Source organism: Nelumbo nucifera, chromosome 3 (genome assembly GCF_055504915.1).
Source record: "Nelumbo nucifera cultivar China Antique chromosome 3, China Antique-T2T, whole genome shotgun sequence".
Lineage (NCBI taxonomy): Eukaryota > Viridiplantae > Streptophyta > Magnoliopsida > Proteales > Nelumbonaceae > Nelumbo > Nelumbo nucifera.
Genome location: NC_142651.1, coordinates 50,338,688 through 50,362,428, shown reverse-complemented (window position 1 = coordinate 50,362,428; position 23,741 = coordinate 50,338,688). Strand labels below are relative to the sequence as shown.

Genomic DNA, 23,741 nt, shown 5'->3' with positions numbered 1-23,741 from the left:
AGAGAGGTTGTGGCACAAGGTGGTGAATAGTATTCATGGCTGTTTGCAGAACGGTTGGGATGCCGGGGTATCTCAACGGGCGACTCTTGCAACACCCTGGAAGGCCATTCACAGAATTCTACCCTATTTTCTCAATCTGTCAGGCATGATGTTAATTCTGGACACAATGTTCTTTTTTGGGAAGACATTTGGGTGGGCAACCAACCTCTTAAAGACCTTTTCCCCTTTTTTAACTCTCTTTCCCTTTATAAGAAAGAGCCGGTTTCCAGTTTTATTTTCTACTCAGATTCTTCTTTGGCCCTAAACTGGGATTTTGGTTTCCGTAGAGGGTTACATGATGATGAAAGTGCTTGTGTTTCAGATTTATTGTCTTCACTCGAGTCTATTTGTTTAGATCCCCTCAAACTTGACACAAGAATTTGGACCCCTAACCTAAATGGTTTGTTCACTTGCTCCTCTTTCTTCAAGTCCCTTTGTTCCACTTCTGCACCTCAGAATTTCCCAGTTAAAGAATTTTGGACTAGGCCCATTCCCCCAAAGATTGTTGTTTTTTGTTGGGAAGTTTATTATGGTAAGATAACACCTTTGAAAACCTACAAAAGAGAAGACTAAATTGGTGCTTATCCCCTAATTGGTGTGTTCATTGTAAATTTTAGAATGATGACTGTCATCACTTACTGATCTTTTGCTCCTTTGCTACAACTTTATGGAATTGGATTCTTATGTTGTTTGAGTGTAGGTGGAACCTGCCATCTGATACTAGTTTGTTGTTTAGTCCATCTATTTTTGAATGGCACACAAAGAGAGGGAGAATTATGTGGAATTGCATAAGAGCAGCTTTGTTGTGGACAGTTTGGGAAGAAAGGAACACCAGAATCTTTTGTGAAAAAGAAAGGAGCTTCTCGGAAGTTAAAGAATGTATTTTGACAAGGGCAATTCAGTGGCTGAAAACTCTAAAGATCTTTGATGCATAGTCTTTTGATAACCTATGGAGAAGTTGGTTAGCAGTGGCTAATACTTCTACCAAGAAGGACAGACATGGGGTTGAATGGATGCAACCAGGGGAGAAGTTTATCAAGCTGAACTTTGATGGAAGTAGCGGAGGAAATCTGGGACCTTCAGGCATAGGAGGAGTGTTGAGAAACAAAGATAGTAATGTGATATCTTTGTACTCAGGTTTGGCGGGTGTGGGAGATTCTTTAAGGGCCGAATTACTGGCTGCTGTACAAGGAATCCAGCTTGCAAATCAGCTAGGCATAGAGCATCTGATTATTGAAGGGGATTCCCAGGTGATAGTGGGTTGGCTGAAGGATCCAGACACTGTGATTTGGGGTTTTAGAGATCTTCTCAAAAAGGTTAAATGGTTAACAAGGAATATGACAATCAGAGTTCAATGGGTAGGCAGATCAGCAAACTCATTGGCTGATTCACTTGCAAAACAAGGGGTTTCTGAAGATACTTTATTTTGGGCTTCAGTGTAATTTCTTTTGTACTTATAATTCTGTAATTAGCTTTAAAGGAAAGGTCGCATCTTGTGCCTTTCCTCGGATTGCATGTAACTCTTATTTGCTGGTTTAATAAAATTTCACTCATTTATAAAAAAAACGTGTCCCCTAGCAGCTTTGTTGATGTTCTTCCTCATTGGACAACATCAAGCATGGATCTAGGGATGGATTTTAAAGAGGTTGTCCTTGCAATAGGAAACGAACGAATGCATACTTAGCGTTGTGAGTTAGTGTTCTTTCCCTTTTTACCTCATTGAGTTTTGGTCTCAAAGGGCTTTGGAGGTGATTTGGTGACCTTAGGAACTGCTAGAGAATCTTAGGTCATCCCTTGGCACCTGCACCCCATCTGAGAAGGTTTTTTCTTAATTACAGTTTGACAGTTAACCTCTTGGTAATCCTGGGTCAGCAGTGAGTGGAGAGGTTCTTAATACTGATGGTAGGATTTACTTTGGGTGTTCAATGGATTCATTTGCATTTCAGACTAATGATGCTGAGATGCTTACTCATGTCATATGTGTAGATAGTCAAACAATCTTGCCTTGCCTCTTTGATTATCTGAGTGGATTCATTTAATGTAATTAAATGGAGTGAAAGAACTGGGTGGGTTTTTATGATGCCATGATATTTTATTTTGATTGTTAACAATATCCTTATTAATTATTATGTTCAATTACCAAGGGTCATGTTAGGATGGTGATGTAGGACCAGCTCACTTACTTCCTTACTAGGATCTACTACAATTTGTATCTTGCACTTGACTTTCCTTAACTTGAAATTGTCTGTTAGGCTGTACTTCTTAATGTTTCATATGAAGATCATTTTTTATGTTTATCAATGAGAAATGAAGTTGACTTTATGTTTAATTAGTAACTGATAAAAGGAATTCCAAATCAGTTTTATTTGGAGGGAGTTTACCATTTACATGAATTTGTACATCACTGTACATATGTAGCTTCCTTTATACATATTAGCATCATAGGATCTTGTTAATGTAATGTAATTCTGTTTGGTTCGTACACTTGAAATTTCTATTTTGATAACTAAATTTACTTTTATTTATTTATTTATTATTTTCTTAATGAAGGGAGAAAGCAGACCGTCCTTTTCGTTGCCTTGATTGTCTGTATCGGAGAGAACTGGTTCGGGTATATTTAACAAATGTAGAGCAAATATGCCGACGTTTTGTTGAAGAGAGGAGAAGTAAGCTCGGGAAGCTGATTGAGGACAAAGTGAAGTGGTCAAGGTAGAGTAGTCTTCTCTATATGTTTCCTAAGTTTCCAAAGAATGCTATTTTATTAACTATTCGGTAAAAGTAATGTCAGATCTCTTGGCGATGACATCTGCTTGCTTATTATCTACCTGTGCCTTTGTGTTTGAACTTAAGTATTTTATTTGACCCACCAGATGCTTTCCTTAGTGGCACTGCTTTTCTTTATTGGAAGTGGTGTTCATGGGAAATACCAGGCTGGGCTTATCACCTAGCAAAAGGTGTCAACCTAGACCTGGACCTGGCCAGAAACTATATGGCCCCAGGCTCGGCTTCTTGGCCAATAAACTTGCACACTTACATGTTTTATACACACACTCACACTTGAATTTTTTGGGCTGGGCCTAAAGCATTGGGCTCAGGGACAAGGCCTGGCCCTTAAATTTCCATACCAGGATGTAGAACCTAGGCCCAGAAATTTGTAAGCTGGACTAAGAATGTTTACCCTACTATCAGTCCTACACTTTATGGTGCTTCCATCATGGGACTTGAACACACATTATGCATATAAAATGCTTTACCACATATTTCTTGCCAAAACTACCTCAAAAGCTACTTGTTGCTGGATCCACTACAAATAGGGTTTTGCTTTTATGTTTCGGGTTGTCATTTAGTTCCCTGATGCAACTAAAAAGTATTTACTTGGTTCAGTGGCTCAGAGCATTCCTCTAACAAGATATTTTTACTTGGATTGTTGCAGCTTCCGTGCTTTTTGGTTAGGAATTGACCAAAATTCTAGGCGTTGCATGTCCAGGGAGAAAACTGATGTCATCTTAAAAGTAGTCGTAAAGCAGTTTTTTATAGAGAAGGAAGTCACATCGACATTAGTAATGGATTCACTCTACAGTGGTCTCAAGGCTCTTGAGTGGCAGAGCAAGTGCAAGAAAGGGAGAGGAAAGCTACTGGATACTGAGGAACTTCCAGCTCCTATTGTTTGGGTTGAGAAAGATATGTTTGTTTTGGCAGATGATGTGATACTACTTCTGGAAAGGGCCGCCATGGAGCCTTTGCCTCCAAAGGATGAGAAAGGTCCTCAGAACCGTACAAAAGTAAGCTGTAGAATTATGCAATAGAGACAACATAGGGAGTCTTACATATAGTCACTGATTTTATGACTCTTGTTTTGTGGTGGTCTTCAAGTATGAACCAAACTGGCTTCATTAGTTTTCAAATTTCAGTGATCTATGATGCCACTTTAAAGCCATGATGTATATCAGTGCTTGAATCTGTTGCATTCTTACATTGCATTCTGCATGTTAGTTTCCATATTTGGGTAATACAACAACTTTGAATTGCATGCTTTATGAGTTGCTGTATTCTAGAAGCTTGTTGTTTTGCAAGTGTGCTTTGTGGAGTTAAGTACTTATGCTGTATTCTGTAGTTATAATGATTCTATCCAGTTGCTTTCAAACAAATGTAATAAATTTACTGTTGACAAATTAACTTAGAATGTATTATGAATTAGATGATGTCTACAACACCACCAAGGCTTCTAATATGTAAGAACCATAATAACCTTTCTTACATGGTATGCCCTTCCCAAATTATGATCCGGAAAATTGAAGGATAATTATTCTGTTGGTCAGGTAAAAAATGCCTATCGAATGATTAGCTAATGACTACTGGTGGGTACAAGTTCGAGCTTAGCTTGGCAGAAAAACATAAGGCTCAAATTTGGGATCAAGCTTGATTTGAGCTAGAAACATGAGCTCAATAGAAACCTGCTGAATTAGAGAACCTGTAAAAAGAAGAGATGTTTCTTGTGGAAGAAGAGAAAGAGAAGAGAAGAGAATGAGAAAGAAAGAGAGAGCTTCTTAGATCTGGCTGCCCTCTCCATTGCTATTTATACTTTAGTTAAAGGAATGGTACAATTACTACTATGCCCTTATAGGGCTGATAACACATAAAACTGCATAAAAAGCTAAAAAACACTACTCCAAAGTGTACCAATAAGAGTGTTCTCGCCCCTACTTGCTATCTAAACAAATAATAAACAAAAACAACTAATAAATCTCCACAAATCTGCACAAAAACCTCAACACTTCCCCTCAAGTTGGGAGTAAAATGTCACACATTCCCAACTTGCATAGGGGATGTTCAAGCTTGTTCTTTGCAACCCTTTTGGTGATGACATCAGCTAATTGTAACATAGATGAGACATAAGGCAAGGTGACTTCTCCGACTATCACCCTTTCTCTTATGAAGTGTTAGTCAACCTCAATGTGCTCTGTCATGTCATGTTGAACTAGGTTGTGGGCAATGTTAATCGCAGCTTGGTTGTCACAATATAACATCATGGGCTCCTTTGCCTCTATCCTAATTTCACTCATCAAGGATCTAACCCAAAGTAATTTTGAAACACCATGGACCATAGATCTATATTCTTCCTTTGTACTCAAACTAGTCACCACTGATTGCTTTTTACTCTTCCATGAAACTAGATTTCCTCCCACAAAGGTCGTTACCCCTAATGTGGATCTCCTATCATCTTGACAACTTGCCTAATTTGCATCTGTATAGGTCTCTAGTTTCAAATTCCCATGATCTAAGAATAGAATCCTTCTACCAAGATTCTTCTTCAGGTATGCAAATATCCTATCAATTCTTGTCTAATGTTGATCTCAATGAGCATGTATATACTGACTTACGACCCTAAGAGCATAGGAAATGTCTGGGCGTGTCATACATAAATATACTAGTTGGCCTACCATCCTCTGATATCTTCCCACATCCTTAACCAACTCACCATCCAAAGCATTAATTCTGTGGTTTAGGTCAATAAGAGTATTAGTTGTTTTGACTCCTAGCTTCCCAATTTCTTGCAATAGGTCCAAAATACTTCCTCTTTGAGATAAATATCCCATGCTTGGATATTGCAACCTCAATCCCCAGAAAATGTTTTAGCTCACCTAGATCCTTAATCTCAAATTCTTGCTAAAGTGACTTCTTGAGTGCATCGATCTCCCTCAAATCATTCCTTGTAACAACTATATCATAATCATCTACATATACAATCAGTACTAACACAATTTCTTCTCTCCTCTTCACAAAGAGAGTGTGATCTGATTGGTTTTAGCCTACAAGTTTTCCCTCACCAAAATTTTCATAGAAACCAAGTAGAATGTCCATATATACCTCCTCCTGCAAATCATCATTAAGAAATGCATTTTTAACATTAAGCTGGAAGAGTGGCCATGAATAAATAACTGCTAGAGACAAGAGGATCCGAAATGAGCTCATCTTAGCTACTAGTGTAAAGGTCTCCAAATAGTCTATACCATAGCTCTGTGTATACCTTTTTGCAACCAATCTTGCCTTATTATACCTCTCTATGCTGCCAGCTGCCCTATACTTTACAATGAACACCCATCTACACACAACTGTCTCCTTTTCTGTAGGAAGATCAACTATCTCCCATGTTTGGTTCTTAATCAAAGCCTTCGTTTTTTTTATCGTAGTTGTTTTCCACTCAAATTTGGCGAGAGCCTCACTAATATTCTTGGGTATAGACACGTTGTCTAAGGAAGAAAGGAAGGCATGGTAGGAGGGTGATAGGGCATTGTAATAGAGATGGTGTGAAATGTAACGGGTTGTACACTTTATCTTTCCCTTATGAAGTGCAATAGGAAGGTCAAGATCAACTGCAACATCAGTGTTAGGTACAAAAACATCATCAATGGGATCAGAGGTAATAACATGCTCAAGGGAAATACCTGGACCGGTGGAGAGTGGTGTGCGTTCTTCCATTGGAGCAAGTGTGGTGTCAACTCTCTTGTACTGGCACTGAAAGAATTGGGATGCAAGTCATAGTGGATACTGGAGTTGATGGTGGAACAACAAGTGGAACTGATGGAGTTGACAATGAGGTTGATGGACTAAATGAAGGAACAAGAAGAGAAGCAGACTGTGATCTCTCCTTCCCAAAACACTCTCCCTGAGGAGAACCACTAGAGAAAAAGAATGTAGACTCAAAGAAAGTAACATCCATACTGACAAACCTGTTCCCTGACATTGGATCATAACAACAATACCCCTATTGGTTTTGAGCATACCCAAGAAAAACACATTCCTTGGCCTTAGGATCCAACTTCCTACGATGAGGACCAAGAATGTGGACAAAACAAACACACCCAAAAGTTGGCAGGTGTACAGGGAGAGATGGTGTTCGAAGGACATGAAGGTTTCTCACCAGCCGGTAAGTGGAGAGAAGTGTTGAGAATAGAACGAAAGGAACTGTTGCTGGAGGAGACCTTTTACCAAAAGGAGCTTACGGTTAAGATTAGAGAAGGAAGGAAAGGAACAATTCTGTTAGTGGAAGATGTCATTCCGTGGTTTCAGAGTTTCCTAGATGGTGCTGCTGGCCAGGTGAGTTGGAGTGAAAGGTGGAAAGGTACGCTAAGGCAAGCAAGGAGAGAATACATAGCTGAGAGAAGGAAGAACTCTAGTGGTTGGTTTGTTACCTTGGAAGAGAAGTTCGACAAAAGGAAGAGACAGATATTAGTTATCCCTGAAGGTGTTCGACAACAGGGATGGACAATAGTGGTTAATGCTCTATACAGGAGATTAGTCAGTAAGGAATCAAAGGCAATGAAGGTACAAACAGAGAGAGTAGTTGGTGGATAGAGTAAGAAAGAAGAGATGACAGAAAGAAGAAAGAGACTGGAGATGCTGGACTTAGAAGATGGTGGGAACCCAAGGAAAGCTAACTGTGGTGTTTACTATCCCAGAACCAAGAATTGCATTTGTTGGGGAGAAAGGAAACTAGGAAAAGAAATACATCTTATCTGCTAAGGAGGAGATAAGACATTTTACCACTCCTTTCTAGTTGTATCTTACATATCTCTTTTAATAAAAGTGCTATTATTGATAAAAAAAAAACAAACACACCTAAAATCCCTCAAAGGTATATGAAATATCTCCCCAATAGGAAAAAGTAAACTAAATGGCACCTTAAACCCTAGGATGTGTGAAGGTACATGGTTAATCGGGTACACAACCGTGTGAACTGCATCCCCCCAAAAATGAGTAGGAACTGAAGCAAACACCATAAGACTTCTTGCCACCTCCATAATGTGTCTATTTTTCCTCTCCATTACCCCATTTTGCTACGGTTTATAAACACAACTACTCTAATGAATCACCCCATGCTCCAAAAAATGTGGCCAAATCATTATCAAAATATTGTCTAACATTGTTTGATATGAAAATCTTAGTCCTCACCTCAAAGTCTCAAACTGTGTGAGAACCATCTAGTAGAATTGTCGCACCAAAATAGGTACATCATAATGTGATCTCATCAAATCTATCCAAGAAAACCGAGTATGATCATCAACAAACAAATGGAAATAACAATGTCCACCCATGGAAGAAATTTGATAAGGTCCCCATATATCAGTGTGAACATTATCAAAAGCAAAAGAATGTTTACAATGCTTGGTTTAAAAGAATGTCTACAATGCTTTCCCAACTAACAACTTTCACACTCTAGATTAGATAATTGAACAAACTTAAACAACTCTGGAAACAAACATCTCAATGGTCTGAAAGAAAGATGACCTAACCGAATAATCTGACTCATTGACTCTAATCCACTAACTATTGCTACTAATGTGTTGGCTCTGGTGTCTCTGAGTCTAAACATTTCAAATTTTTCATCAGACTACTCATCGAAAGAAGATTAGCATGAAGTCTGGATGCATGCAAGACAGAGGATAACATAGAATCTATTACACATAGACAATGTAATGGTTATGATAGATCAACTAAATAATCTATTACACAAAAAATCTATTATTTTTTGAAATGAATATTGAACTAAAGAAAATTTAAGCTCATAGAAAATGTAATGGTTATAATAGATCAACTAAATAATCTATTATTTTTTGAAATGAATATTGAACTAGCTCAAAGTTGTAATTGTATAAGTGGCGAGCAATAACATTGTTACTCCACATATCTACAATATTGCCACCAACCTATGTTATGATACTGTCTCTTCTACTCTGTATAGTGCTGGTAGTGTTCACTGGGTATATGCCAATTCTAGTAAAATTTCATGTCACTCCATGGAAGTGGAAATGGAAATATGTCATGTAAATTATCTCTTGTACTCCACCCCTACTAATAACTAGCCTACATGGTAGATATTGCCAGGATAGTGGATGTGTATTATTTATTTATTTATTTTTTGATCAGCAGGATACATGGTGTGTATTGTTTTATCTTCTTAATAGGTAAGTGAAGTTTATTATAAAGAAAGAAAATGAGCAAACTATGGGAGGGAAAAACAAAATAGTACACAAGAAAATGGGAGACAAGTCCAACAAGAATAGAGAAACTGAGACACCCCTAGACAAGATGTATCAGTGTCATGCCTATCAGCATTAAAAAAGAGATGTATCAGCATAATCAAAGTGTTGACTAGCCATCAACTTGTCAGCCAACTAGTCAATTAAAGGCCATATCGACTACTTCCCTAACTAGTTCTCCTAGTCAAGCATAAAGTTATTTTAAAACTTTTTTTTGTTTGTGTTTATCTGTTATTATTTAAAACTTTATCATATATGTTTTTCTTTGGTACATACATGCTAATTGCTTTAAGAATTCCTGATTTTACATGATTGGTTGGTGGTACTTAACTTGAAATTGGTTGTATATCTGTAGTGAGTTACCTTAGACAAATCAGCAACCAAATTGTCAAGGTTTCACTCTTTCTTTTATCCATCCAGTCTTCTTTTTCTGTATTTTCTCTGAGATTGAGTCAATATCTTATATTTATGACATTTTTTTTTTATGATCAACTAGTCGGTGCACAGGCACCAACTAGTCATTGCATTGATCAGGGAGGCCAAAATGAAAAGTCATTGCCTCACTGCATTAATAACACTGAAATGAGTCCCTCTGCTCAAACTCTCCCATCTTTTCCCTCCAGTATTGTTGGAACACTTCAGCTTCACTTTCCTTTCCTAGACTCCTGCTTGAAGGACTTCTTCAAGTTCTGGGGTATTCATATGTTGCCTTGAAACAAAGAATGCAAAATCTTTGAACAAATGGTTTTACCATAATTCTTGTTGGTTAGATCTTCTCTGAGGTACTAGTGTGCACTCTGGATGGGGTTTATTGATGGTTTTCTTACTATGAAATCTTCATGATGGATCCATGCTTGCATGGGTTGAATTAAAAGCAGGTTTTCTATTTCGAGGGATTTCACCAAACTTCTTTTATATGTAGGATGGGAATTGTGGAGAAGATTCTAACAAGGATTCAACTGAGCGTGATGAGAGACGGCTTACTGAGCTTGGTCGGAGGACAATTGAAATTTTTCTCCTGGCTCATATTTATAGGTAATCATGCAGATGGCCGTGTTTTTATTCTAAATATGTTTTTTTTAGTTGGTTCTTTGGAATTATTACTGCATTTTGAAGGACAGCTTACTGCCATAATCTTTATGCAACTTTCTTACTATTCTGGGCCATTAATGATAGAGAAAAGATTTGGGTTAAAAAAATGCCCAGTCCTATGACCATGGGCCTGTGGCCACAGGTCCATATTTGTTGCCTATATACAAGACAGTCCATGCATTGGGCCCATTAATAGTGATGGCCAGCTCAAATGGGGCCCATACCGATTCTTTCCTTGTTTAGTTACATTTGATTAAGAAGATAATTATATTGTAAATCTCAAAAAGGATTGAGTGCTCATCTATATATACCATTGTAAAGATTGGTATTTAGTCCAAGCTATGAAGGTGCTGACTCCATCTCTAGGTGCCAACTCCGAGAGGAACCTTATGGTGTTGAGTCCATTAGGATCTATCTTTTTTTTTTTTTGAACTGTAATGTAAAGTACTTAATTACTTCATCCAGAAAGCTTAGGGCCCATCTCAGCCACCTAAGCAGCGGCAGTTTGGGTGGTTCCATGCATTAATTAACATCATCTCCATCACAGGGTATAAGCATTTTATTCAGTTAATAACATACTAAAGGTATAACCAAGTTCCAAAAATTTAGAAGCTTGCTCCTAGTGCCACTGTTCAAGTGGCTACATTTGAAGAACCCAACGTTATGTGTAGTATCCAAGTCTCCTTTTCAAGTGGCTACATTTAAAGAACCCAACGTTAACCTCCAAAAATTGAGAAGCTTGCTCCTAGTGCCATATTCATTAACATGACCAACAAGAAGAATCCAGGCTCTTTGAGCAAAATAAACCAACAAAGAGCAAGAAACAAAAATCCGTTGATAGATTTGTGGGTACAAACTTATGAAAAGGAATGATTAAGGCGGCACTTGCCAGTCTTCCTATTTATTTTCTTTCGGTGTTAGGATACCTTCAAGGGAAGCTAAGAAGGTAGAAAAGGTGATGAGGGACTTCTTGTGGGAGCCAGGGGAAGAGAAAAGCATCATTTGATTAGGTGGGAGATAGTTAGCAGAAGTAAGGAAGAAGGGGGATTAGGATTAGGTAACCTAGTTATTAAGACTGAAGCTCTACTAGGGAAGTGGCTTTGGAGATGGCCATTGGAGAGAGAGAGGTTGTGGCACAAGGTGGTGAATAGTATTCATGGCTGTTCGCAAAATGGTTGGGATGCTGGGGTATCTTGACGGTTGATTCTTGCAACACCCTAGAAGGCTAAACACAAAATCTTTCCCCATTTTCTCATTCTGGTCAGGTATTATGTTAATTCTGGAAACAATGTTCTTTTTTGGGAAGACATTTTGGTAGGCAACCAATCTCTTAAAGACCTTTTTCCCTCTCATTACTCTCTTTCTCTTTATAAGAAAGAGCTGGTTTCTAATTTTATTTCCTCCCAAGCTTCTTCTTTGGCCTTAAACTAAGATTTTGGTTTCCGAAGAGGGTTACATGATGATGAAAGTGCTTGTGTTTCAGAATTGTTGTCTTCACTTGAGTCTATTTGCTTAGAGCCCCTCAAACCTATTTGGACCCCTAAACCGAAAGGCAGTTTCACTTGCTCCTTTTTCTTAGTGTTTTAAAAGCGCAAGGCGCAAGGGCCATTTTGCGCCTGAGGCGGAAGGCGTTGAGGCAAGGCACACAATTTAAAAAAAAAATCAAAAAAATGCAAAAAAATATAAAACATAATATTAATAAAGATGTTAACTTAAGTTTTAAAATAAATGTTTTAAAAAACCTATTATCTAAAATTAAAATACATAAATATAATATGTAAAGCATATTCAAATGAGAATTTAAAAATGAAATCAAACATATAAAACATTTTCATAAATATAAAACCCACAATCTCTTTTTTTTTCTCAATTGCATCAAGTAACTAATGTGATATATTACATTCCTAATCATACGAGCTGCCTTTGTGCCACACCCCTCGAGGCAAGCCCAAACAAGTCCATGTTAGGGTCTTAAATTCTTAGATTTCACACAAAAAATAATAATTTTATAATAAGTTTCTTCATGTTCCTTTGCTCCACTTCTGCACCCCAGAACTTCCCAATTAAAGAATTTTGGACTAAATCCATTCCCCCAAAGATTACCGTTTTTTGTTGGGAAGTTTATATTATGGTAATACACCTTTGAAAACTTGCAAAGGAGGAGACCAAAATGGTGCTTATCCCCTAATTGGTGTGTTCTTTGTAAAACTCAGAATGAGGACTGTCAGCAGACTCACCACTTACTAATCTCTTGCTCCTTTGCTATAGCTTTATGGAATTGGATATTTATGTTGCTTGAGTGTAGGTGGAACCTGCCATCTGATACTAGCTTTGCTGTTTAGTCCGTCTACCTTTGAATGGCACACAAAGATAGGGAGAATTATGTGGAAGTGCATAAGACCAGCTTTGTTGTGGGCAGTTTGGGAAGAAAGGAACACTGGATTTTTGGTGAAAAAGAAAGGAGCTTTTCATAAGTTAAAGAATGCATTTCGGCAAGGGCAATTTAGTGGCTGAAAGCTCTAAATCTCTTTGATGATGCATACTCTTTCGATGACCCAAGGAGAAGCTGGTTAGCTGTGGCTAATACTTCTACCAGGAAGGACAGATATGTGGTTGAATGGATGCCACCTGGAGAGGAGTTTATTAAGCTGAACTTTGATGGAAGTAGCCGAGGTAACCCTGGACCTTCAGGCATAGGAGGAGCGCTGAGAAATAAAGACAGTAGCATTATATCATTGTATTCAGGTCCTACAGGTGTGGGAGACTCTTTTAAGGGCCTAATTACTTGCTGATGTGCAAGGAATTCTGCTCGCAAACCAACTAGGAATAGAGCATCTGATTATTGAAGGGGATTCCTAGGTGATAGTGGGTTGGTTGAAGGATTTAGACTCTATGATCTGGGGCTTTAGAGATTTTCTCAAAAAGGTTAAATGGCTAACAAGGAATATGACAATCAGAGTTCAGTGGGTAGGCTGATCAGCAACTCAATGGCTGATTCACTTGCAAAACAGGGGGCTCTTTGGGCTACTTTATTTTCGGCTTCTGTGTATTTTTTTTTGTACTTGTAATTCTGTAGCTAATCTTAAAGGAAAGGTCACAGCTCGTGCCTTTCCATGGGTTGTTTGTAACTCTTACTTGCTGGATTAATAATCTTACTCATTTATCAAAAAAAAAAACAGAATGATTTGGAATAAATTAGTAATTGATATTCAGGCACAAACCAGTTCCACTATCTTCCTTAAGACTTCATCTTCTTATTGTCAAAAACTCTTTAGTTTTTCTCCCTTCAAGGAGTTTAAATGGTCGATGCTGGGATTACTCTCCAAACAGATTTTTGCCTTCTTATTGAGGTCAGATAGATACCATCCTCCCACAACCTCCCTAACAACTTTGAGGAAGACCCAACTCACCTTAAAAGCATTAAGGATGTAAGCTCATCTCTTCGAGTTAGAGGGATAATAGATAAAAAGATGATCAATGGGTTCTCATAGATCGTCATAGAAGCTTCAACTAGTGGAGGTGATGGTCAATATCTTTTTAAATAAATTTCCTTAAAGACACACTTGTTAAGTACTGTAGTTTGAAGCATAAATGAAAACTTTGATGGGACGACCAGATTCCATACGGTTTTGGCAGGGTTGTCGATTCCTACCCCCTCTTTTCCCATCTCTTCCCCATTAATAAGTATTGTGGCATTTGATGAACAAACAGAAGACTCAAGTTGCCTGTTTTCATCAATCATGCAATCATTATAGGATAAATCATCAGAGGAATCTAATAGTGTAGGATACTCAAGGGTGGCAATGGTTGTCTGGCAATGTGTCATGAGTCAGGAATAGAGGTAATAACAGAGAACGATTCTAGAGAATAATAACCTTGTTTTCCAATAAAAAGCACGCAATGAATAGTGGCTTTAGCATTGAAATTACCAAGGGTTTTATGAATAATTTCTATGTAGAATATTGTCGTTGTTCATGATATAGTTTTTATGATCAACTTGAATTGGTCATTAGAGATTTTCTTGATCTCATGAATTTTATAATCCATATTAATCCTTTTCTTGGCATACTTAACAACTGTCTACTTTAGCACTAAAGCCAGCTTTAATCTCCAAATTGGTGGCCAGAGGAGGTGGAAAGGGGATCTAAGAGGAGAGGTGGGAAGAGGGAGTCTTTAGGCAGGAACAATTTTCATTCTCTGAGTCTTCATGAGAATGGTGTATGTTGTTCTTGCTTTCGAAGAGTTAGAACCTATCTGATCTATGCCACCTGGGTTAGTTGGGGAATCACCACATGTCAATGCAGGGCCTTGTTACTTGGGGTACTCCCCTTCCTGACACGTATGTAGAAGCACACTGGCTACACTATCCCCTCTCCTAATGATGCTTGTGTCTAAGTGTAACTTGTGATTTGGCATTTCCAGCTTGTATCACACTTATATTGCATGATGTAGCCATCAAGGCTTTGTCTGCAATCTGGCATCATTGACTCGTTGCACTTGTATGACAAGGTGGCCATTGAGGTTTCATCTATGATTTGGCATTTTTGACCCATCGCACTTATATCATATGATGTATGATGTGCGATTGTCAATTCATATCCTTACTCTTATCTTCTGTTGAATTGCATATCATATACTAGGTCATGATGCTCCTACCCATCCTACACAATATTGACATTTTCGTTTTAAATTACTTCGATGGTGGTGTATGTATTGTGAGTGCAGATTTTGCTGGTCATACAAGGATGGGGCTATGGGGTCAGAATTATGGAACTGTGGAACCATGGGGGTAGATTAGGAAAACAAAATGCTAGGGCAAAATTGAAATAGGAATGCTTGGGACAGTACCATAAAGAAGTGTTATGGTACTAGGTTCATATTTTGAACTGTTCTACTTTAACATGTTTTTCTAGATGCCATTTTTGGTATTTTCTATGCCTTATATGTGTTAGAGGCTTTTGTATTGCAGCAATATTATTGAAGTTGCATACCAGGAAGCTGTTGCTCTGAAGAGGCAAGAGGAACTCATACGTGAAGAAGAGGCAGCTGGGTTAGCTGAAAGTGAGCAAAAGGCTAAGCGTGGAGCAGCTGAAAAGGAGAAGAGATCAAAGAAAAAACAGGTCTGTCATTTTAACAAAAATATGCCCTATAACTATGCGTGTGTTTGGAATCGTGGGCGTTTGTTGAATAAACGCTGCCACATAGGCGCCACTTCAGCATTTCTCCATTATGCGTATCCGTACGCATAGGGACGTGCAAAAGTAGATTTCAGTTTATGTGTGCGCCTACCGTTGGGGGAAGCTTCATTTTAGCACTTCCTCCAACGGGTAGGTGTTTATTCACTGTTTTGCTGATGTGGCGTCTAATGTTGCCTAAGTGTCAATAAATGGGTTCATCGTTGCTTTTCTCGGTTTTCCAAACAAATCAAGTACAAAACATTTAGTCAATAAACGTCCATGGTTCCAAACACATACTTTGTGGTTCTGTGGTTCAATTTTATATGTGGCTTTTTGGAATCATTGACCCTGAGAAGATAAATCATAGCATATCTCTTTTGTTTTTGGTAACATATATCAACTTTTATTTTCCTCTCCAGATGTTCAGAAAGGGTTCCTATGGAAATTATCGGTATTTTGGGGTTTAAAAGGTTGTCCTTAATTGCTTGTTCTGGTATTTACCATGAGAGGCTAATAAATTGGTAAAAGATCTGGACAAATCTGATCATACAAGCGGCTTAAATTCTTATTGTATATCAGACTTTTGGGCCCTCGGCAGTCAGCAAACCATAGATGCTTCATTCTTCACTTCTGATGTTACAAAACAATTTGGCGTGCATAAGCTATCCAAAGGCAGGGACTAGAAGGACTATACATTTGGCTAGTTCTTTGCCTTTCATTAACACCCATCTATTCAACACTTTTTTTCTTATTTTGAAAGATGGTCTGAAATTTTCATATTAAAATGGAGGAAGATCTTCCCTCCTAATACAAATTTACAATGTAGGGGACTGGTATGGTGCCCACAGAGTATGATATATCATAAATTTACATAATCATGGATTAGATTACAAAACCTGTCCCAAACTATCCTCTGCCAGTGATTCCAGCATAGCGTATACATTTCATTAACACCTATCTATTCAACTATTTTTTGTTCGACATGGAAGTTAAAGTTAATTGGGTTAACAGATGTGCAAACTCCTTTGCTGATGGGTTAGCAAAACAAAGGGTAAATAGGGGTACTTTGTTTTGGGCTCAACTCTGCTTTGTTTGTTTCTTGTTTTGGGGAGATAAGAGAGGTTATCTCCTCCCTTTGTATCCTTAATTTTATTTAATGAAATCTCTTGTTATTGATAAAAAAACTTTATTTTTTGTTCTTTTCAAAGATGGTCTGAAAACTTCATATTAAAATGGAGGGAGATGTTCTCTCTTAATACAAATTTACAATGTAGGGAACCGGTATGGTGGCCATACGGTATGCTACGTTATATCATAAATTTACTTAATCATGGATTATATTACAAAACATTTGTCCCATACCATTGTGCCAAGGCCCACCCAGGTCACAATGGGACCTTGGTGAGGCTCATACCTTAAAATGCATATCACCTGAGTGCCTAGGCATGCCTGAGGCACGTCCTTTACATTACTGAGTTAGAATCTGCAAACTAAAGGAGCTGTTGAAAGGGCTTAGACTGTATCAGGTTATCGACTTATACTGATGAATCTGCCTTTTCAGATCAATTCATACAGCCTCCTTCAGTTAACAAATAACAGGTTCTTTGTAGTTGTTGTATCCCCTTTCTATGGGGCCTCATTGAAGAACAAACAAGGCCTTGTGATAGATTAGTCCACTGAATGACCAGTCTCTCCGTCTTCCAATTACTGCCGCTCTGGTTAATCCCTATCTATTGAATATTCTGCTATTTACATTCAAGCAGTCAAGCCACACTGACTGACATGTAGCTCTTGGGACCAGGTTCCATAACATTTGTTGTTACTTATCATGTCATTCATTTTAAAGTTAAACCATAAAGGGTTTGCCAAGAGAAAGTAAATGGACGTTAATATGTTATGATAATGTACCTCTGTATTAGGCAAATATTTTAGCTTTTGCAGTCTTGTAGAGTGTTGGATCTTTGTTTCTTCTTTAGTCTCGCATCTTTATTGTTTGGTTATTTTGTCAAGTGAGATTTACCAAAAAAGAATGTCTATAGTGCATGTGCATCTACAGGTTCTTTTGCAATACACTTGCATCTTCAACTGTAATATTTTCAGGGATAGCATTGGAAATGTTTTCCTTTCCATGTATCATGTGTCTATTCTCTATGTATTACAATTATTTTCCTTTGATAAATTTTCCATGGAAGGGTGGATATTTTCCCCCTAGACTAGAAGAATCCATTAAGAAGAAAATAGCATGTACACAGGTTCGGGTTGCCAAATATGAAGGGTTGGATGTGAGGGTGGGAATGAAAAGTAGGCCCTTAGAAAGACCCACCCAAAACACAAGATGCACATGGATACAATCCAAACGAGCATAATCAATTTCTTGGTTGTTAAACAGAAGCCTCTCATCTGATACCTTTCTGTGAATTTTTCTCTAGTCTGAGCTCTGTTTTTGTTCTTCCACAGTCTAAACAAAAGCGAGGCAGTCGCAAAGGAAAAGATAGGGGAAGGGACGAAAAGTCTGTTGTGGGAGTACAAGACAAGCACCAAGTAGAAAGTCCTACTAAAAGAACCATGGAGGACTTCTCCGAGAAGCAGTCTTTTAATGTGCTTAAAAAACAAGATTCTCTGCAAGATGTTTCTGATGTCTCTGATACAGGAGATGATGTTGTTGAGACACTTCAGCCAGATTTGGAAGACAGGGATGCTAGTCCTGCCAACTGGGACACTGATACATCAGAAGTTCATCCTTCTACAGAAGCCAGTAGCAGTGGAATGAGTGGTCTTCCTGTACAAAATGGACATGTAGAGAAGAAAAGCCCATCTGTAATAGATGACAGCTCTTCTACATGTTCTACAGATTCAGTTCCATCAGTAGTGATGAATGGGCCCTACAAAGTAAATTCTTTACCAAAGTATAGAAATCAAATATCTCCGAGCAGGTAAGCAATCAAGGCTGGTATGATTTTATATTTGGAATGTATATCTAGTATCTATTTGACTTTTTCACTTCAATGTGTAGAGCAAAGAATCAGCATGGTAAGGAGACGTGTGATAGGAGTAGTTGGGCCAATGATACAGATAACCATCCATCTGACCAAGCATCAGATGCAGGGCCTCTAAATGATGCCTCTGAAAGTAGTAGGGAAGCTGAAACTGAACCTGAAGTTGTTGTTCTCTCATTGAAGGATAGGATACAATGGCTTGAACAACATTTAGTTGAGAAGGTCGGTATATCTTCTTCTTTTGTTTCCTATTTTGGGTATCATTACTGGTGTAGCAAATATTAACTAAAGTAGAACAATTACCATTACTCAGGCAATAGATCTTCACTGCAGGAAAAATGGCATACATGCATACATTCTTGTGGACCCATTTATGAGTTAAAGTATAAGAACAGAGAAAGAGAATAAAAAAAATCATGAGATGTGCTAGCAAAATTTCTTTTTTCAATGAAGTATTTGACCGGTTCAGAAGGTGAATTTAGGAGGGCAGCTTGTGCACCATGAATGCATCCATGCACATGTGGTAACCATCCTATTATTAATATGCTGCTATCTGAATTGCTCTTGTTTGCATTTGTATAAGGGGTGTCATGCATTTCAGGTGAGTCGGGTGTGGACATTATTTAAGTCCCACGGGCTTGGGCTCAGGCCCAAAACATTAGGCCTGATTTTTTTGGAGCAAGGTCGAGCTTTCTCAAAAAAGCCCAAGCCTGAGCCCAGTAATATTTTATATAATAAAAAACATGTTTTATATAATAAAACATTTTTGGGTTCCAAGGTCATTTAATAAAATAAATCAGTTTTTATTGAGTAAAAAAATATTTTTCCCAATTTATAGGTCGGGCTTTGGTCTCAAGCCTAGGCTTCAAGCTTTATAGAAGGGTCGGGCTCAGGCTCAAGATTTAGGGCCAATGGTCAGGCTAGGCTTGGGATTGGGCCTGAATGTATTTTGTTAATAAAGAGGCAAGGCCCGACTCAACCTGTGAATAGGTCTACTAACGATTAGAGGTGTTCCCCTTTTATTAGAAGTGGGATATAACCATATCATCTCCATCATGATTGGAAACAATTGAATATGCTACACTTTGTTCTTATTTCTTCTTACTTAAGGTTAAGTCTAGGACACATCTTATGGATATGCATAGGATGCACATTCAACAAAAGTTAAAAAACAACAAAAAAAAAGGTGCACATGGTTATACATAAGAACTCATTCAAATATGTGGATAATAGTAAGTATGATGAATTCTATAGGTTAGTAAAATTAATTGCTAAGCTATTTATTTTAGTAGTGTTCCCTTGGTTAAGGATGCTTGATGGAACTATTTTGTGATATTTGCTTTTTTTAAGTAGCTAAACATGGATGCACATGACAAAATAGATTTGTCCAGAATCATCCTTGAGAACGTATGTTGGAGAGTTAAAGTCCTCTCTATTAACGACAGAATTATTTGGAATATGATTTATGCACCTACATTTTGGACAATTTGGATGGAGAACAAATTGGCCAATACAACATAGACTAGTGGTGGTGGATGTTTGCATTAGGTAAATGGAAGAGAATAGGGGAGAAAATAGGTGTTCAAGAATTAGGTGGGAAAACCTAAAAGGAGAAATGCTCAAGGTTTAAAATGTTGATGTTGGTCATCCAAATATAAGAAACATGTTGGAAATGTCGGAAATATCATATGGAAATATTGTAAAAATTATAGACATGGTGAAAACTTTGTAAAATATGCAAAATATAGAATGATAATGTAATGATAAAAGAAGCATAAACACACCTTTTTAAATTATTATCCTTTTCCAAATCAATAAACAAAGCTAAGAAACTAAGGTTATAGACAAAAGAATACGTTCTGAAGTTGCCCTGTAAACCTTTAAGATTCAGAGCTTCATGATAGAATGAGTTAGAGCAAAATTTTGACTCGGTGGTTATAATAGATCAATCAAAGTGGTAATCATGTAAGTTAGGCAGACAATAAAATTGTTACGTCACATATCTACAATATCTCTTGGACTCTACAAAGTACTAGTAGTGTTCACTGGGGAATATGTCAATTCCAATAAAATTTCATGTCGCTACCCATGGAAGTGGAAATGGAAATGTCAATTCGTGTCCCTACCCATGGAAATGGAAATATGCCATGGAAATTAGGTATATTTAAACCATGGAAGTGCTAGCTCAATTTAAAAAACAGATTGATAAAAGAAGGGAATTGGAATTTATATGAAGAAAATAACAAAGGATGTCTTGGAAGAATATAAAGGGAAGTGGCAAGGTACTAAAGAAACTTGCTGGTGGAATGTGGTTCAAAATATAATTAGATTAAAATGAACATGCTACAAAAAATGGAAAAGCAATCTAGAAATGTAGAAAACTGGGAAAAATATAATGCCACAAGGAAATTAAAAATAAAGTGAATTAAGTTAAATGTAAGGCTTATGACGAGCTTTACCATAAATTAGGCACTAAAGAGGGAGAAAAAGGAATGCATAAACTAGCAAAACTAAGATGAATGAGTGGAAAAGCTAGAAAGGATAGGATTAGCAATGAAGTTATCCGTAGGAACCTAGCAGTAGCTCCAATAGGTGATAAAATGAGATAGAGTAGACTAAGATGGTTTTGGCACGTGCATAGAAGACCACCAATTGCACCAGTTAGAAGAAGTGATTTCTTACACATTGAAGGGGTAAAGAGCTTGGCGTAGACAAAAAAGACATGGGTAGAAGTTAAAATTCTCTTGGGTAAAGGCACAAAGTACAATATACTTTACCTCATCTCAAAATAAAAAATTAAACTGGGTAGTGTTTCTTCTGTTTGACTATGTTAAAGGGAAACTGCTAAGCTATGTTTGGAATGTTTTCAAAGTGCTAATTCTTATGAATTTTGTGATTTTAATTAATCACTTTTAACCTAATTTTGGATTTATCGAAATTGTTGGAAGTAATTCCTTTTCTGGGCTCAAAATTCATTCTAAGAATTGATTCTTTTGAAGCTAAAAAATTTAGCTTAGAAAAGGGAATTTTTTTGTCTCAGTTCATTCTTCAAAAAGTGATTCTATGAAGAAGAATTTTGACCAAACATACTCTAGGTTTCTTCATTTCCTCTATTGTGGAAGTGTACATTCATTCCAGTAACTCTTGCATAATTCTGGTGAAGTAGATTTACACTTTGGTGGATAAATAGAATTATATTAAACAAAAGGGATATTTACATTACTGTTCCAAGCAAGGAGGCGGAACAATTCCACCAAACACAAAACTCACCAAAACATGTTGCCCTCTGAGCATAATATGAGCAGCATAGTTGTTTGTTCTGGGGACATAATTAACTTTAACATAATCCAAAAAAGATAAATTTGACTGGACTCTATCCAGCCTATCCATATGCGACCGTGAAAGTGGAGTTTCCTTGCCACAGGGTCTTCCACCACTTTTTTAGGCTTTTGGTTCTTTATTTAATACAAGACTTCAGAAAATCTGAGATACAACCACAAGTTTTTCAGATTATAATGGGTTGTCATTTCTTATTTTATCAGGAAGAAGAAGTTGTTTCACTGCAACGGAAATTGAGTGTAAAGGATCAGGTTGATGTTGAAACACGCATCAAGCAAAGAACAACAGAATCATCTTCCTATCCCAGCAGTCCCACCACAAATCGGCCTTCCAATGTGATGGCTAAACCATTGGCAGAAAGCACAGCTCTAGCTGAACCAATTCCAGTTAGGGAGACTACTTCAAATAGCTTGTTGCAAGCAGAGAAAGGTGTTTCTCTGACAACACCCCAACCCCAAGTTTCGGCTGTGTCCAAATCAGATTCTCAAAAGCCTGTATCTCCATCAAGGTCCACACTTGCATCAATGGAGAAACCTGTAGCACGACAACTATCAGTATCAAGGCCTTCAAGTGCTCCGTTGATTCCTGGTCACAGGCCTACTGCTCCTGTTGTTTCCATGGTTAACACAGCACCTTTACTATCAAGGTCTGTGAGTGCAGCTGGACGATTGGGCTCTGACCCCTTGCCAACAAGCCAGAGCTATGCTCCTCAGTCCTACAGAAATGCCATAATGGGTAGAACTGTAGCAGCAGGTGTAGTTGGTTTTGCTCCTCGTCACTCTTCAGGTCCTGCAGTAAATGCAGCACCGGTGTTCTCTCAACCTCCTGCCTCGGTGTCCTCACCAATTCTTTCATCTCAAGGCTCCACAAGGACAGATCAGGGCTTTGTCAAGTCAGGCTTTAGTTTTGGCAACGTTACTCCAGAAATACTACAAAGTCGACCACAGTGGATGGAAGAGTGCAGCCAAAGGGATACCCGCAACGTAATCCGTGATCCATCCTTGCTAAATGGTACTCAGAACCTGTACTCACGTGGTACTAGCAGTAGTGGCTCCAGGACATACTTTGTAGATGATCTGACTGCTGGTTTGCCAGCACGACAACCACAAGGAGTATCTGCAGATGAGTTTCCCCACCTTGATATCATTAACTACCTGCTTGACGAGGAGCACAACATTGGTAAGGCAGCTAAAGCGAGCTCAGTCTTCCAAGGTCCCAGTAATGGGCATCACCACCTCTTGAATCGGCAATTAACTTTTCCAGGTAATATGGGTGTATCAGCAGATATGGGGCCTTCTGTTAACTGCTGCAGATTAGATCGGCCAACAAGCTACCATGATGATGGGATGCAACGAATCTATAGCTCGAGTGGTCATTTTGATGGAATGAGGGATGTAGTACCCCAAGTGGGACTGTCGGTATATGCGAATAGTGGGATTAATGGACTGGCTCAGAACCGGTGGCCAGTGGATGGTGCTGATCTCTCTTTGCTTAGCATGAGGAATGGTGAGAGTGATGGTTACCCATTTCAGCTGCCAGAGTATTCAAATATGGCTTCTGGGATAAATGGTTATGCTGTATTTCGGCCTTCTAATGGACATTAAATTAGACCTGTGACAGAGTTCACCTGCAACCGACTGCTTGTCATCTGTCACAGTAATGTACGAGGAAAGTGTGGGTCTCAGCTTTAGAGTGAGTTGTAATCCTTTGATGGTAAAACGTTTTGTAAAGAGTGATTTTGCCCCTCTCCTGTTGCCTGTCGTCTCTTGCCTTCATGCGTTTCTAACGATGTGCAAGAACGCTCACTAAATTGCACTTCTGCCGACTACTATGAGCTAGGTTGTCCGTCTCCAAAGTTGAACTTGAATTCTACCAACCAATCTTGGCCAGTTTTGGTCCTTATTCCCGGGCTGTCAAACCAGACTTATCTCTAGCCTCTTATTGCCTAGTAACCACTAACCACCGACCAGAGTTGCGCCATTTATATAACTCTAAAAGTTGTCAATTGAGCTTAGAATCGAACTCGAATCAAGCCTAATCAAACTCAAATCAACACT

At 38.2% G+C, this 23,741-nt stretch overlaps 1 protein-coding gene across 1 annotated transcript in view; it reads left to right on the top strand.

Moving 5' to 3' along the window:
* The window catches only part of LOC104600818 (TNF receptor-associated factor homolog 1a-like), a 42,881-nt gene extending 19,452 nt beyond the window's left edge, over positions 1-23,429 (top strand). The window contains exons 7-13 of the mRNA XM_010263947.3: positions 2,590-2,748; positions 3,473-3,821; positions 10,003-10,115; positions 15,142-15,292; positions 17,807-18,282; positions 18,363-18,567; positions 21,888-23,429. Coding sequence (XP_010262249.1) covers positions 2,590-2,748; positions 3,473-3,821; positions 10,003-10,115; positions 15,142-15,292; positions 17,807-18,282; positions 18,363-18,567; positions 21,888-23,288 — 2,854 coding nt within the window. The 3' untranslated portion in view covers positions 23,289-23,429. The remainder of the gene's footprint in view (positions 1-2,589; positions 2,749-3,472; positions 3,822-10,002; positions 10,116-15,141; positions 15,293-17,806; positions 18,283-18,362; positions 18,568-21,887) is intronic.
* Positions 23,430-23,741: the final 312 nt, after the last annotated feature.